This window comes from Phalacrocorax aristotelis, chromosome 5, assembly GCF_949628215.1.
Source record: "Phalacrocorax aristotelis chromosome 5, bGulAri2.1, whole genome shotgun sequence".
Classification (NCBI taxonomy): Eukaryota; Metazoa; Chordata; class Aves; order Suliformes; family Phalacrocoracidae; genus Phalacrocorax; species Phalacrocorax aristotelis.
This window is the reverse complement of record NC_134280.1, coordinates 71,304,867-71,318,940: the sequence shown is the minus strand read 5'-3', so window position 1 is coordinate 71,318,940 and position 14,074 is coordinate 71,304,867. Positions and strand designations below refer to the sequence as shown.

Below are 14,074 nucleotides of genomic sequence, written 5' to 3'. Positions count from 1 at the left end.
TGCGCAGAACCAGGATGCAGCGAGGGCTCCCAGTCGCTGTCCGGCCCTGCAGCAGACGATACCTTAAAATGGTCTTTTTGCAGACTGGGGGGATCTCAGAGCTGCCCCTCCCCAGATTTTTGGTAAATGCATAAAGGTGTCCCCAGTACATCACGCGCGAAATAGGGCCCTGGCCATCCGGGGCCCTCCCAGTGCCGTGGCTGTTTGCAAAATGCAAAAACCCGGAAGCAAAATGTAAAATCCCAAGTGCAAAATGCCAAACGCAACATCCCAAATGCCAGAAGTCCCCCACACGCAACACCCTGCCGCAAAATGCCCAGCGCGATGCTCCAAATGCGAAATGCAATGCCCTGATGCAAAATGCTGAATGCAGCACCCCAAAAGGTGAAATCCCACATGCAAATCCAGACTTGCAGGGTGGCGGACCCCCGCCCAGCCTTCAATCCGCCCTGCCCTGCCAAGACTGCTTCCCCGAGCCACGGCACTGGACCTGGGCGCCGGCGGGGTGACTGAAGTCCCCTGGGAGGCAGCCGCCCTGTGGCAGGGGGACGGGGTTATCTCAGGGGTTGCAGCTTTGACACTTGGGTGAGAGCTTGGTAAAACCCCCCAGGAAGGAGCCAGATGGAGGGCAGAGGGGGAGCTGTGAAATTTCCCACGGGGGCTCCCCCCATCCATCCACCCCGCCCGTCCCATCAAGGAGGAGGGCGGAGGAGGAGGAGGAAGGGGAGGTAACGCGGTGAGATTCGTTGGGCCGGGCTCAGAGGGCTGGAGGAGCTTGGTAAGCCCGGGATGAGCTGAGCTGAGCTGAGCCCAGCGGCCGGCGGCATGGAGGAGGCGACGGACGCCTATGCCTATGGGGACAATGAGACGGAGTGTGAGTACGCTGAGTGGGGCCCCTCGCTGGCCCTGCTGCCCACCATCTACATGCTGGTCTTCCTGCTGGGCACGGCGGGCAACGGGCTGGTCCTCTGGACCGTCTTCAAGGGCGGCCGGGACCGCCGGCGTTCGGCCGACACCTTCATCGCCAACCTGGCCGCCGCCGACCTCACCTTCGTGGCCACCCTGCCGCTGTGGGCCGCCTACACCTGGCTGGGCTACCACTGGCCCTTCGGCACCGCTGCCTGCAAGGTCAGCAGCTACCTGGTCTTTGTCAACATGTACGCCAGCGTCTTCTGCCTGACGGGGCTGAGCTTCGACCGCTACCTGGCCATCGTCCGGCCCCTGGCCACCGCCAAGCTGCGCTCGCGGGTCAGCGGGCTGGTGGCCACGGTGGCCCTGTGGGCGCTGGCGGCTCTGCTGGCTCTGCCAGCCCTGGTGCTGCGGCGGGCGGCTGCCCTTGGTGGGGACACCAAGATCACCTGCTACATGGACTACGGGGGCCTGGCCGCCCCCGGCACGGAGGGCGCCTGGGAGGTGGGGCTGGGGCTCTCCTCCACCGCCCTGGGCTTTGTGGCCCCCTTTGTTGTCATGCTGACCTGCTACTTCTTCATCGCCCGCACTGTGGCCAGCCACTTCCACCGGGAGCGGGCTGAGGGGCCCCGCAAGCGCAAGCGCCTCCTCACCATCATCACGGTGCTGGTGGCTGCCTTCGGGGGCTGCTGGCTGCCCTTCCACCTGGTCAAGACCCTCTACGTCCTGATGGACCTGGAGGTGCTGCCGTGGTCCTGTGGCCTCCACACCTTCCTCAACAACCTCCATCCCTACTGCACCGGCATCGCCTACATCAACAGCTGCCTCAACCCCTTTCTCTATGCCTTCTTTGACCCCCGCTTCCGCCATGCCTGCGCCGCCCTCCTCTGCTGCCGGACCCCCGGCCCTGGGACCGAGCGCTCCGCCAGCTACTCCTCGGGGCACAGCCACCCCCCTGGCGGCAAGGGGGGGCTGGTCCCGGGGGGCAAGCTGGACCCTGCCACTCAGGAGACGCTCTTCCGTGCCTAACCCCCCCAGCCCGATCCACCCCCGGTGCCCCCCGAGCTGGTCTCCTTGGGGGGGCCCCTCCACCTCCTCCTTGCCCCAGAGCCTGGCTTGCTTTGGGGCCGCCCCCGCTGGAAAACCCTGCTCGTGGGAAGGGGAAACTGAGGCAGGGGCTGGGCAGACCCTGGGAGGAGCCCCTGGGGGGCTTGGGCAGGGGCAACTCCCCCCGGCGCTTTGGATTTTGTGACAAATAAATGTTGTTTAAAAAAGGAGCAGGGTGTGCACAGTTCCCTCTGGGGATTGGGGAGAGAGTGCGGCTGGGGGGGATGCGGTGTGGGGGTGGCATGGAGGGGTGGGTGTGCTATGGCTGGGTTTTAGAGGGGGTGTGAGTGGGGATGTTGTACGTGTGTGCGCACTACAGAGTGTCCCTGCAGCTGCCTGTGCCCCTCCTGGGTGCCCCCCAGACCACCCACAGCCCCCAATGTGGGCCTGGTGCAAAATCTCCCCCATCACACACTTTGGGAAACGCAAAAATTCCCATCCCAAAGCATCCGAGCATTGCAATGTGCAGGGTGTGAGTGTTTTAACAGCAAAAAAAAGCCCTCTCAAAGCATCCCGCCATGGGGTGGGTGCCTGCCTGTGTAACCCCCCCACCCTCCCCCGGCAGCTCTGATTGCATCAGGCAGCTGCCCTCTCCCACCAAATCCCATTTTCGGGCTTTTCTCCTCCTTATCTGAGGCCAGAAGAAGCCTGGGGTAACTCACCCCTGCGGCGTGAAAATGGGCTGCTGATGCTATTAGATACCCAAAGCCCACAGGATGGGGCGAAGGGACTGTTTGGGTTTGGGTGCCGGGCAGGACAACGGCCCACGCTGCCCCAAGATTTTGATGAGACACCAAATGGCTCCTCTCCCATTTCCCTCCCCAGCCCCCACTATTTCCTGAGGCTTCGCACTAAATAAATCTTCCCCCTATTTGTTATTTACATCCTTCATTTACTCATGATGAACTATCCCGTCTTCTCAGCCTTCGTTCCCACTTGGAAAGGATGCGGGATCATTACTGGGTTCCTTGGGAAGCTTCCCGTCGGGGGGTGGGGAGGCTGCATTAACCTTCCCACTTGCCGCCACCTAATTTTGGGAGGCAGCCCAGGCAGACTCATCCCTCCTTGGGGATGGTCCTTTGTCTTAACAAAGCAAATGGAGGAGGTGGCTGGTGGGGACTGTGGTTTGGAGAAACTGCCCGATGCAGAGGGTTGGGAGCCTACAGTGGCTGGGGATTTTGTGGGGGTTCCCCTGTGGTTCTGGTTTGGTCTAAGAGCCGGGGGTTGGGGTGGAAATGCTGCATCTGGGGCTACGGCCTGGAGGGAAATATGGGGAAGAAGCATGTTTATATTCAAGGTGCCTCCCAGGCTTGCTTGCCCTGGAGAGACCCCTTGATACCACTCATCTGTCTGCCCATCCATCAATCCATCCTGCCATCCCTCCGTCCCTCCCACCCTCCCTCCTTCCCTCCCTCCCTCCATCCATCCATCCATCCATCCATCCATCCATCCATCCATCCATCCATCCATCCATCCATCCTTCCCTCCCTCCATAACTCCCTTCCTCCTCTCTCCCTCCCTTTCTCCATCCCTCCATCCCACCATCCTCCCTTCCCTCTCTCCTTCTACACATCTGTCCTTCCATCCTTTCACCTCCCTATCCCTCCCTTCATACCTCCACCCCCTCCATCCCTCCCTCTATCTATCCATCTTTCCATCCCTTCCTCTCTCCATCCCTCATCCCCTCCATCCCTTCCTCCATCCCACCACCAACCCTAAATGACCCCGCACTAAAGGGGGTGATGGGGTCCTCGTTTTTTGGTGGGGAGCTGGCGAGGGTGGTTTCCTCCCCGGCGCGGAAGCCGGGTGTGGAAATGGCTGCAGGGCGCCCTGCCAGCGGAGACCGGAGCCGCCGACTTTCTATCTGCCTCTTGGAGATTTCCCTTTCCCTTCCAGGAGGGAAATGTTTAGCTGAGGAGTCTCTGGGGGGAAATGCAGGGACACTTCAGAAAAAAAAACAAGGCTGGAGCCAGGTCGGGGGGAAGGGGCAGCGGGGGCCCAGACCACCCGTCGGAAAGAGATAAGGAAGGTGTTGCCTTCCTGCGGCAGCGCAGCGGAGGGAAGATGAGGAGGGAAGATAGACAGCCGAGGACCACGGGACGGGGGGATGGGGAGCAGGACCCTGCTGAAACCGGGAGCATCCTTGGAAAACCCCGGGCGGGCTGAGGAGATGGGGGTGCACTCCCCCGGGGTGAATGTGGGGAGCCTCAACCCCAAAAAGTCGTTGCTTTGGCTTGCTGCATCCCGCTGCGGGTTCAGGCTTGGCTGGGGTGTGTGGGGCGCAACCAGATGTCCCCAAATTATGTGCCATGGGGACGTGGCACTGGGAAAAAAGGTTATTTCACAGAGGGGGAAAAAATGTTATTTCACATGGGAACCTTTGGTTGTTGCTAAAAGTGTCTGTGGGTGCTGATGGGGAGACACGGGGTGGTGGAAGAACCAGCACGGCCAGTGGGCACAGGGATGGGGAGAGGGACGGGACAGGAGCTGGCTGCCTGACGCCCAGGGAGCAACCCAGCCCCGAGCTGCTTTTTCAAGCTACCAAACGGCCGAGCAGGAGGTTCAAACCCCCCACCCCGGCATCCTGCCTGGGGGGTGCCGAAATAATTTGGCGTTGTGCTAAGCCAGGCCAATGTCCCCGGGCACCCCCTTTGAAGTGACCTCCTTGTTTACAGCCTGGCTCTGGGCTGCCTTCACACGTCCCACCCCAAAGCAAATGGAGGGGGGACCCCCCCCCATCCCTGCGCCGTGTGGGGGAAGGGGGGGGTCCAGCTCCAGATGTGCCGCGAAACGCGCATTTGTGAAGCCGTGCTTCCTCGCCGCGCTGACGAACTTTCGACAGACTTTGCAGCTCAGAAATAGCTGAGAAAATAACCACAGGGCAAGAGCTGTTGGCTTTCGGAGAAGGTGATGGAGGGGGGTCGTTTTGGGCTGTCCCTGCCCCCGTGTGTCCCCACAGTGCCAAGCCCTGGGCGACCCACCTGAAATTTGGCACCCAACACACCTTGGGGGGGTGATTCTTCCTGTGTTAGGAGAAAAATCTTCAGGTGGTTGTGGCAAGCGCTGGGGGCTTTGGGGATGCAGAGCATAGGCGATAAATAATGGGGGGGGGGGGTGTTTGAAAGAGATAAAATTGGGTGAAATGCAAGGGCAGATTTAGGTTTGTTTTCTTTCCTTGTTTGCAGAGGTTCAGGCCCTTCAGCCAGCTGAGGGGTGAAAGGCTTGGGAAGAGCTGCGGCGAGGGACCCCCCCACAAAGGTCCGGTTGTTCCCCGCACTCCTGTGTGACCCCCCTGGCCTGGGGAGGGGATGGAGGGAGGGGGAAGGGCAGAGAGAAAGGGGTGGGAAAGATGAGTGGGGGAGGTTTGGGAAGAGAGGTGGGAATGGAGTATGTGATGGATGGATGGATGGATGGATGGATGGATGGATGGATGGATGGACGGATGGAAGGATGGACAAGTGTTGGGAAGGAGGGAAAGATGGGTGCATGTATAGAGGGATGGCGGGATGGCAGGATGGATAGACAGACAGAAGGCTCAAGGGAAGGATGGGTGGGAGGAGGGAGGGACGGGTGGGTAGAAGGACATCTGGACATGCGGACAGTCGGAGGGAGTAGGACGGCGCTGCGCTGGCTCACACCTGATGCATGGCCGGGGGCAGGCAACGGGGGCAGCCACGGTCTGGCAGCTGCCCCCAGCCCACTCCCCCGGGGCCGCCCACGCTGGCCGGACGCGGCACAGCTGCTGCCCGACCTCTCGGCTCCGGCAAGTCGAAGTAGCCCCCGCGTGCCCCCCTGCCTGCACGGCCCTGGTGTGGGAGGGGGGTCCTGGGGAGTGAGGTGACATGGAGGTGACCCGGCTGCCGGCAGCTGGGCCCCGCCGGGGCCAGGAGATGCTGCCGGAGGAATAACAGGAAGCGCCAGGAGGGGAAAAACACGGCTGATGCCTTCTGCAGGTTGTGTCCACCACCTTCCCCAGCCCTGTGGCCCCGCACACACGTGGCCCCGCTGCACATGCGTGTCCCCGCTGCACACGCATGGCCCTGCTGCACACGTGTGTCCCCGCTCCACATGCGTGTCCCCGCTGCACACGCATGGCCCTGCTGCACACGTGTGTCCCCGCTGCACACGCATGGCCCTGCTGCACACGCGTGTCCCCGCTGCACACACGTGTCCCTGCTGCACACGCGTGTCCCCGCTGCACACGCATGGCCCTGCCGCACATGCGTGTCCCTGGCCCCGAGCCGGGCTGTGCTGATGCTCTTTATTGTTGAGATTCGGCTCTGAAAAAGTGCTCGCTGTTTTACAAAAGTCCGTGGTTATAAAATGTTGCTCCATACAAAGACCGGGGGGGATTTGGCTTTTCCCCCTTCATCTTCCCCACCCACCCATGCTGGGTGTGGTGTGGAGAGGGGGGAAAGGAGGGAAGGAGGAAAGAGGAGAGGAAAAGAAAAGAAAAGAAAAGAAAAGAAAAGAAAAGAAAAGAAAAGAAAAGAAAAGAAAAGAAAAGAAAAGAAAAGAAAAGAAAAGAAAAGAAAAGAAAAGAAAAAAGAAAAGAAAAGAAAAGAAAAGAAAAGAAAAGAAAAGAAAAGAAAAGAAAAGAAAAGAAAAGAAAAGAAAAGAAAAGAAAAGAAAAGAAAAGAAAAAGAGAAGAAAAGAAAAGAAAAGAAAAGAAAAGAAAAGAAAAGAAAAGAAAAAGAGAAGAAAAGAAAAGAAAAAGAGAAGCAGAGAAAAGAAAAGAAAAGAAAAGAAAAGAAAAGAAAAGAAAAAAGAAAAGAAAAGAAAAGAAAAGAAAAGAAAAGAAAAGAAAAGAAAAGAAAAGAAAAGAAAAGAAAAGAAAAGAAAAGAAAAGAAAAGAAAAGAAAAGAAAAGAAAAGAAAAGAAAAGAAAAAGAGAAGCAGAGGAAAGGAAAGGAAAGGAAAGGAAAGGAAAGGAAAGGAAAGGAAAGGAAAGGAATAAAGAGAGAAAGAAGCAGTGAAATAAAAAGACAAAAAGAAACAAAAGAGAAAGAAAAAAGAAAAAGAAAAAAGGAAACAGGAGAAAAACAAATTAAGAAAAAGAAAAAGAAAAGAAGAAAACAAAGAAGAAAAAGAGAAAAAGAAAAGGCAAAAGAAAAAACTAAAAAAAGAAAACAAAGAAGAAAAAGAGAAAAAGAAAAGGCAAAAGAAAAAACTAAAAAAAGAAAAAAGAAAAGAGGATGTGGGCGAGGATGAGGGTGAGGCAAAGGGAAGGAGAAGCCAAGAGCCGGGCAGGGCAGCTGCCTCCGCGCCGGGCGCTCCCCAGCTCGCTGCGGGACGGGGTGGCCGTGCCGTGGGGACACCTGTGCCGTGGGGACACCCGTGGCGGGACCCGGCCCCCCCGTGGCCCAGCATCGGCACCCACCAGCGGAATCCGGCACCCAAAGGCAGGCCCCTGCCCTCCCTGCAGCGGGACAGGACGAAGCGTGAGGGCCAGGCCGTTTTTGCTTCGGGAAGAGAGAAAATGGGTCTGGTGGAGTGCCGGGCGCTGAGCGGATGGGCTTGCTCTTCCTCCGCCGCCCCCCCGCAGCGAGGCCAGGACCTGCCGGTGGAGGGACGTGTCCTGTCCTCGGTGTCCAGAGGGTGTTTGGGGGGGATGCGTCAGGCTTACCGAAAAGAAAATAAAGAAAAAAAAGAGCCCAAGTGCCCCTTCCCGGGATGCAGCGCTGGGGGCTGCTGCCCTCCTGTGGGCGCGGGGCTTGGGGGCGCAGCCTCGCCTTGGGTGCAGCCTCGCCTTGGGCACAGCCTCACCTTGGGCGCAGCCTCACCCTGGGCGCAGCCTCGCCTTGGCTGCAGCCTCGCCTTGGGCACAGCCTCGCCTTGGGTGCAGCCTCGTCTTGGGTGCAGCCTCACCCTGGGCACAGCCTCGCCTTGTGTGCAGCCTCGCCTTGGGCGCAGCCTCGCCTTGGGCCCAGCCTCACCCTGGGCGCAGCCTCGCCTTGGGTGCAGCCTCGCCCTGGGCGCAGCCTCGCCTTGGGTGCAGCCTCACCCTGGGCGCAGCCTCGCCTTGGGTGCAGCCTCACCCTGGGTGCAGCCTCGCCTTGGGTGCAGCCTCGCCTTGTGTGCAGCCTCGCCTTGGGCGCAGCCTCACCCTGGGCACAGCCTCGCCTTGGGTGCAGCCTCACCCTGGGCGCAGCCTCGCCTTGGGTGCAGCCTCACCCTGGGCGCAGCCTCGCCTTGGGTGCAGCCTCACCCTGGGCGCAGCCTCACCCTGGGCGCAGCCTCGCCTTGGGCGCAGCCTCGCCTTGGGCGCAGCCTCACCCTGGGCGCAGCCTCGCCCTGGGCACAGCCTCACCCTGGGCGCAGCCTCACCCTGGGCGCAGCCTCGCCTTGGGCGCAGCCTCACCCTGGGCGCAGCCTCACCCTGGGCGCAGCCTCACCCTGGGCGCAGCCTCGCCTTGGGTGCAGCCTCGCCCTGGGCACAGCCTCACCCTGGGCGCAGCCTCACCCTGGGCGCAGCCTCGCCTTGGGTGCAGCCTCGCCTTGGGCGCAGCCTCACCCTGGGCACAGCCTCACCCTGGGCGCAGCCTCACCCTGGGCGCAGCCTCGCCTTGGGCGCAGCCTCACCCTGGGCGCAGCCTCACCCTGGGCGCAGCCTCGCCTTGGGTGCAACCTCGCCTTGGGTGCAGCCTCGCCTTGTGTGCAGCCTCGCCTTGGGCGCAGCCTCACCATGGGCATAGCCTTGCTGTGGGTCCCACCTCCCCACGGGTGCAGCCCTGCCTCACTGCAGCTCAGGGTGGCCTGTCACAGGACAGCTGCCTCTCCCAGGGCTGGCACAGGACCTGGGGAGGGGCCCAAGGCCCTGTCCCAAGGGGTCTTACCACGGCATAGGGGGGGTGGGGAGGTTACAGTGATTTGTGCACCCAGCCTTTTGCCTCCACACTGCTACCAGGGGTCCCAGCCCTGGGAGATGCTCAGTGGTGGGGGTGGCATCACCAAGCCAGCATATTGCCTCATTTTTCCCAGTTTTCTTTTTTTTTTGGTTAGTTTGGTTTTAAACTGCACCCACATCTACACTCTACCTCCACGCAGGGGGAAATGTGGTAAGAAAATAAAACAACTCACGGGCAGACCCTTCTTGGGAGGTGCTGAGCCCCCCTCAGCCCGACGCGCGCTGGCCATGGAACCGGCTGCGAAGACGGTGTAAAACACACACACAGGGACCGTGGCTGCCCCAGCCGGACAGAGGGCTCATTGGCTTTCTGGTTTTTTTCCTTTGTTTTCTTTTCTGTCTTTTTTGGGGTGTTCCTTTCGCCTCCCAACCTTCCTACAGCGGCAAGCAGGGATGAGGTGATGGGGTCCCCCAGCTGCCGAGCAGCGCTCAGTGCCTGGTTTGGCCCCAAACCTGCACGAGACTTTAGAGGAGAAAGGCAAGGACCGAAACGTGGCTGGGAGAGCTGTCCCTGGGAGATGCTCGCAGCCTGGCCTGCTGCCCAGCACGACGTCCCCGGTGCTGTCCTGGCATGGCCCGCTGTCACTGGCAAGGTGCAGGCATCCCCCGGGTCCCTCCCGTGGGAGCGGTGGTGCTGAGCTGGGTGCTGGCACCGGCTCCTGGGCTTGGCCCCCCTCACTTTTTGAGGAGGCTGGAGAGTGTGGGCAGGATTTGGGGGGACTCCACTGGTGCTGCTTTTGGGCTGAAAGCGGGGATTTCCTTGGTTTCCCCCCAGGGCGGGCGGCTGGCAGCCCACAAGGCACACACGTGCTCCTTTCAGGGGGCTCTCTCCCAAGCGGGGGGTTGTTGCTCCCCGGCTGCAGCCCCTGGCCCCCACTGAGCAGCACTGCACGGAGGCTCCCATGGGACCCCCGCCATGGGACCCTATGCCGCTGCCTCCGCTGGCCCTGGGTAGCAGGAATGGGGGGGTCCAAGCTCATGGGGGTCCAAGCTCACGGTGCTGGGGGGTGGCAATCCTGGCAGGTGCCCGCTGGAGCAAAAACTCCCCTTTTGGGGGCAAAAGGAGGAGGATCCATCCCCCAGTCTCCCCCACAACAGCCGGGCTGGCATCTCGAGGGCCACCCTGGCACGGGGGGTGGCGGGAGGGGACGAGGACAAGGCACAGTCAGGCGTCCCCGCCGGGGTGGCCGGGTCGGGGGGACGTCAGCGACGGTGGTGGTACCTAAACGTCCTCGTCCTCGCTGGCCTTGCTCCAGCGGTGGCAGCAGTTGGCGGTGATGCCCAGCAAGAAGTTGGTGGCCACCGAGGCGATGGAGACGACGAAACCGACGAAGGCGATGAAGAGATAGTCGTCCAGCGTCAGGGTGAGGTGGCAGGCCTGGAAGCTCTCCTCTGTCAGGGAGAGCAGGGGGGCTCCCGCCACCTCGGGGGGGGCCCGGCACTCGGCCAGCTGTGAATCTGATGGGGGAGCGGTGTCAGGGCCGGCCGCCGGCCCCCCAGAACGCGGGGCGGGCGGGGGGTTTTGGGGGGGGACACACACGACACACGGGTGGCACCTACCCGATGCGCAGCGCTGGATGCGTCCCCGCAGCCACTTGAGGAAGGGCTCCATGGCGCAGCCGCACACCCAGGGGTTGCCCCCCAGGCGGAGCCCCACCAGCCCTGGCAGCCCCTCCAGGGCGTCGAGGCTGATGGCCGACAGCCCCCCGTAGCTGAGATCCAGCTCCCGCAGCTGGGCCAGGCCCCGGAAGGCTTGGGGGTGCACCCGCCGCAGGCCAGGGTTGTGGCTGAGGTCGAGGCGCAGCAGCCCGCTGGCCTCCAGGAACATGTCAGCCGCCACCAGGCTGAAGTTGTTGTAGCTGAGGTCGAGGTGGGCCAGGCGGCGAGCCCCCAGGAAGAGCCCGGCCGGCAGGGCCGCCAGCGAGTTGTTGCGCAGGTCGAGGGCGCGCAGCTGGCCGTAGCAGGCCAGGTAGCCCGGCGGGATGCTGGCGATGCGGTTGTGGGCCAGGCTGAGGTTGCCGGTGTCCAGCGGCAGCTCGGGGGGCACCGAGAAGAGCCGCTGCCCGCTGCAGTCCACCGCCTGCCCACGGCACGTGCACAGCACCGGGCAGCCCGCCCCGGCGCCCGCCGCTACTGCCGCCGCCGCCGCCACCAGCCAGGGGCCCAGCAGCATGGCGGGGCGGCGGCGAGCCCCCACCCGGCGGGCGCCGGCGGGGAGGCCCGGACCCTCACGGGGCAGCGGGGGCCATCCCACTGCGGGGAAAGGGCCACCCGCCCGCTCACGCCGAGAGCCGCCGGCGGCGATGTTCAGGAGCAGAGCCGGGCTCCGCGCTAGCAAAGCGATGCTCCGGGCATGCCGGCGGCATTCGGGGGGCACGCCAAATCCCCGCCCCGGGGGCACGGCGGTCTGTGAGCCCCGGGGCACCGGTGGGGCTGGCGTCAGGCCGCTTTCGGCTGCCTGCAAGGAAGAGGGGCAGGAGAAAGCCGTGCTAGCCACACGCCCTGCCGGGGGGCCACGGCTCGTACAGCCCAGGGCGGCAGTGTGGGGCACCTGCACCCTCCCAGTGACCCCCACACCAGGGCCACCCCACTCCTCCGAGCCCCACCCGGATGATTTTGGCCAGCTCATCCCAGCCAGCAATGGGCAGAGATGGGGGGTGCCCACTCCCCAGCCCCCCTGCCAGACCCACGCCGCCACTGGCTCAGCCCGGTGTCAGGGGCGCCTTCCCCGCCTGGCTTCCGCAGGCATAACCCCCTCCCCAGCACCCACCCGGAGACCCCCCCAAGCACGGCATCCCCCACGCTGGCAGCCCTGCCACCCGGCCTGCTCTTGCCCCTGCTGCCTGGCCATCTTTGCTCCTTCCTCCCTCGCCCATGCCCTCCCCGGCTCCATCCTCTCCCCATCATCCCATCTTACTGGGGACACCATCCCCCCCTGCTGCCCCAGACACCCCCCTTCCCCACAGGCCCCCAATTGCTCCGGTGGTGCCCGGGGTCCCCCGGGGTACTCACACCGGCCAGGGGATGAGCAGGAGCTCGGGTCCCCAGGGCTGCCAGGCCTGGGTGGTGAGGTGGGGGTCCCTGGGTCGTCGCCCTCACCCTGGAGGCCGCCAAGTTGGGAGAGTGGCTCCTGCAGCCGCGGCCAAGGCTGCTGCTGAGCCTGGCAATGAGAGCAGGTCTTTCCCCACCTCCTTCCTCCCCTCCTCCTCCTCGTCCTCCCTTGTCTCTCTCTTTCTCTGTCTTTTTTTTTTTTTTTTCCTCTTTTTTTCCTTGAGGGCCAGATACTGACGTTTCAGTGTCTCTTAGCAACTGCCTCCACATCTCTGAGCAACAGGAGAGCGGGATGCAGAGCTGCCAGAGCGATGGAGACAGCGGAGGGTAGAAATGCCCCCGCCCCAGGGACACCCCGGCTGGGGGGACACGCACCCAAATGGCTGAGGCATCCGAGTGGGATAGAGCAGGAAGAGGGGTGGCATCCTGTCCCCCCAGCCATGGGCTTGGAGGGTCCCCAGCCCTCCCCGCACCCCCCAGCCCTGGGAAGCATCCCCCGTGGGATGGGGTGAATCAGGGTTTCCCGGGCTCTGAAAACAGAAACAAATTACGTATCAGCAGAGGGGAAAAATAAGGCAGCCTGGCTCAAACCAGGAGCGACGTTACCTGTCTGTTTTCACCCCAATGCACCCAGGCCGCAGGGACCCGCTGGCCCGGCGGGGTTGCAGCAGTGGTGGCTGCAGCAGGGACGTCTGCATTCCCATTTAAAAGCTTACCTAACCCAGCACACAAACCCCGCTCCAGCCTGCTATAATCTAAAATGTGGGGTTTTTTCATTTCCCTGCTTGCAGACCTGGAGAATGCCTCAGGTTGACACTGATTGTTTTGCTGCACGCAAGCTGAAAAATTCTGTTTCCCTTCTCTGTTTGCATGTGGATGGGAAGAAGCATGTTTTAGCAAGCTCCCTCCTCCCCACAGCTGGCTTTTTACCATGAAAATGGCCCTTTTGGATCACAAGGGTGCTTGTGTTTTGCTCTGGAAACGTTGCAACACCACGGCTGTGGAATTTTTGGAAAGGAGGCACTTTCATAACCCAGCCTGCCTGCATTTGGGGAGGGGGGCTTTTCTTGCTTCAATTTTCTCCTGCTGTTTTCGTGGAGTTACTCCTTTTCCCAGCTGGAACCGCCGGCCCGGGGGCTGTTTGCTCCCCACGTCCCACGGGAGGGCTCCTCCTCGCCGCGGTGGCTTGCAGCCAGATGGCGTGCGGCCGCCTCTCCCCATGATGGGTATTAATTGGCACTGCTCGTATCCTGGGCTCCCAGCAGGCTTCAAGGGAAACTCCAGGAGCCGAATACATCCAGACATCCCAGGAGCCAGCTGCAGCTCAGACAGACACATAATTAGAGATAAGACCCAAGCCTGGCTGCAGATCTCTTCCCGGCATCTATTAGCGCTGATTTTTTTCCACCCCCCACCAGTGTTTTGGGCTACGTTGGCAGCAAATAAACTAGCAAATTACCCCGACTGGGGCTTGTTCGCAATGGCCCTCTGGGCCCAGTGGCTCAGCTGGCAGCCCTCTCGCCAGACCCGCTGTGGTCACCGCCATGGGGACACGGCCGTGTGGCTGGGCAGCATCCCTGAAGGAGCTGCAACCCGCTCTCCTGGAGCTGGGGTAAGGATGCTCGCCTTTGGGGTGGGAAGGAGCCCACTGCCCTCCACCAGCTCACCCATGGAGACCCCCTACGAGAGCCCAGCCCCATCAAAACAGCATTTCTGGGACAAAACTGCAGGCAGGAGAGCACCAGATTTTTGGATAAGCGCTCAAAGCTTGCTTCCAGCCCCCTTTTCAATTTTTCTTCCCCCTCCCCTTTTTGGGGGAGGTGTTGGCAGTAGGGCAGCCCCCTCTCCTGCAGCTGACCCTCCGAGGCTTGGCTCCGAGGCGAGGCTTGGTCCCCGGGAGCCCGGGATGGCTTGCAGGAGCCTGGCCCAATACAGCTGCCTTATATTGGGGCTTTATCTCTTCCAGGGCAGGCAGCATCCGATAGCCCCCTTTGTTTAATCTGTATGCATTCACACTTTGGAGAGGAGGAGGAAAGAGGAGGAATGGTTACACCTCTCCTTTTGATGGGTGGTCAGAGCCGTCGGTCACTAACAGGGGCTC

General features: G+C 61.6%; 2 protein-coding genes across 2 annotated transcripts; one reads left to right on the top strand and one right to left on the bottom strand.

Annotated features, from left to right (window-relative positions):
- The first annotated feature begins 733 nt into the window (after nt 1–733).
- APLNR (apelin receptor) lies at nt 734–2,178 on the top strand. The gene has a single exon (XM_075095351.1). It carries the CDS (start codon nt 826–828, stop codon nt 1,936–1,938), a length of 1,113 nt encoding a protein of 370 aa, XP_074951452.1. The 5' UTR covers nt 734–825; the 3' UTR covers nt 1,939–2,178.
- A 6,328-nt stretch (nt 2,179–8,506) lies between these two features.
- On the bottom strand, nt 8,507–12,626 carry LRRC55 (leucine rich repeat containing 55). The gene is made up of 3 exons (XM_075092614.1): nt 11,935–12,626; nt 10,483–11,380; nt 8,507–10,380 (listed from the first exon to the last, which is right to left on the bottom strand). Exons 1-3 carry the CDS (start codon nt 12,241–12,243, stop codon nt 10,145–10,147), a joined length of 1,443 nt encoding a protein of 480 aa, XP_074948715.1. The 5' UTR covers nt 12,244–12,626; the 3' UTR covers nt 8,507–10,144.
- Nucleotides 12,627–14,074: the final 1,448 nt, after the last annotated feature.

What these genes read in the sequence shown, in the direction of transcription:
- LRRC55 (XM_075092614.1), bottom strand. Translation starts at nt 12,243, where the DNA reads ATGTGGAGGCAGTTGCTAAGAGACACTGAAACGTCAGTATCTGGCCCT. An exon ending in CTGCTCATCCCCTGGCCGGT is followed by an intron (nt 11,381 to 11,934) that starts GTGAGTACCCCG and finishes TCTTCCTTGCAG; the next exon opens with GCAGCCGAAAGCGGCCTGAC. An exon ending in CATCCAGCGCTGCGCATCGG is followed by an intron (nt 10,381 to 10,482) that starts GTAGGTGCCACC and finishes CTCCCCCATCAG; the next exon opens with ATTCACAGCTGGCCGAGTGC.
- APLNR (XM_075095351.1), top strand. Translation starts at nt 826, where the DNA reads ATGGAGGAGGCGACGGACGCCTATGCCTATGGGGACAATGAGACGGAG.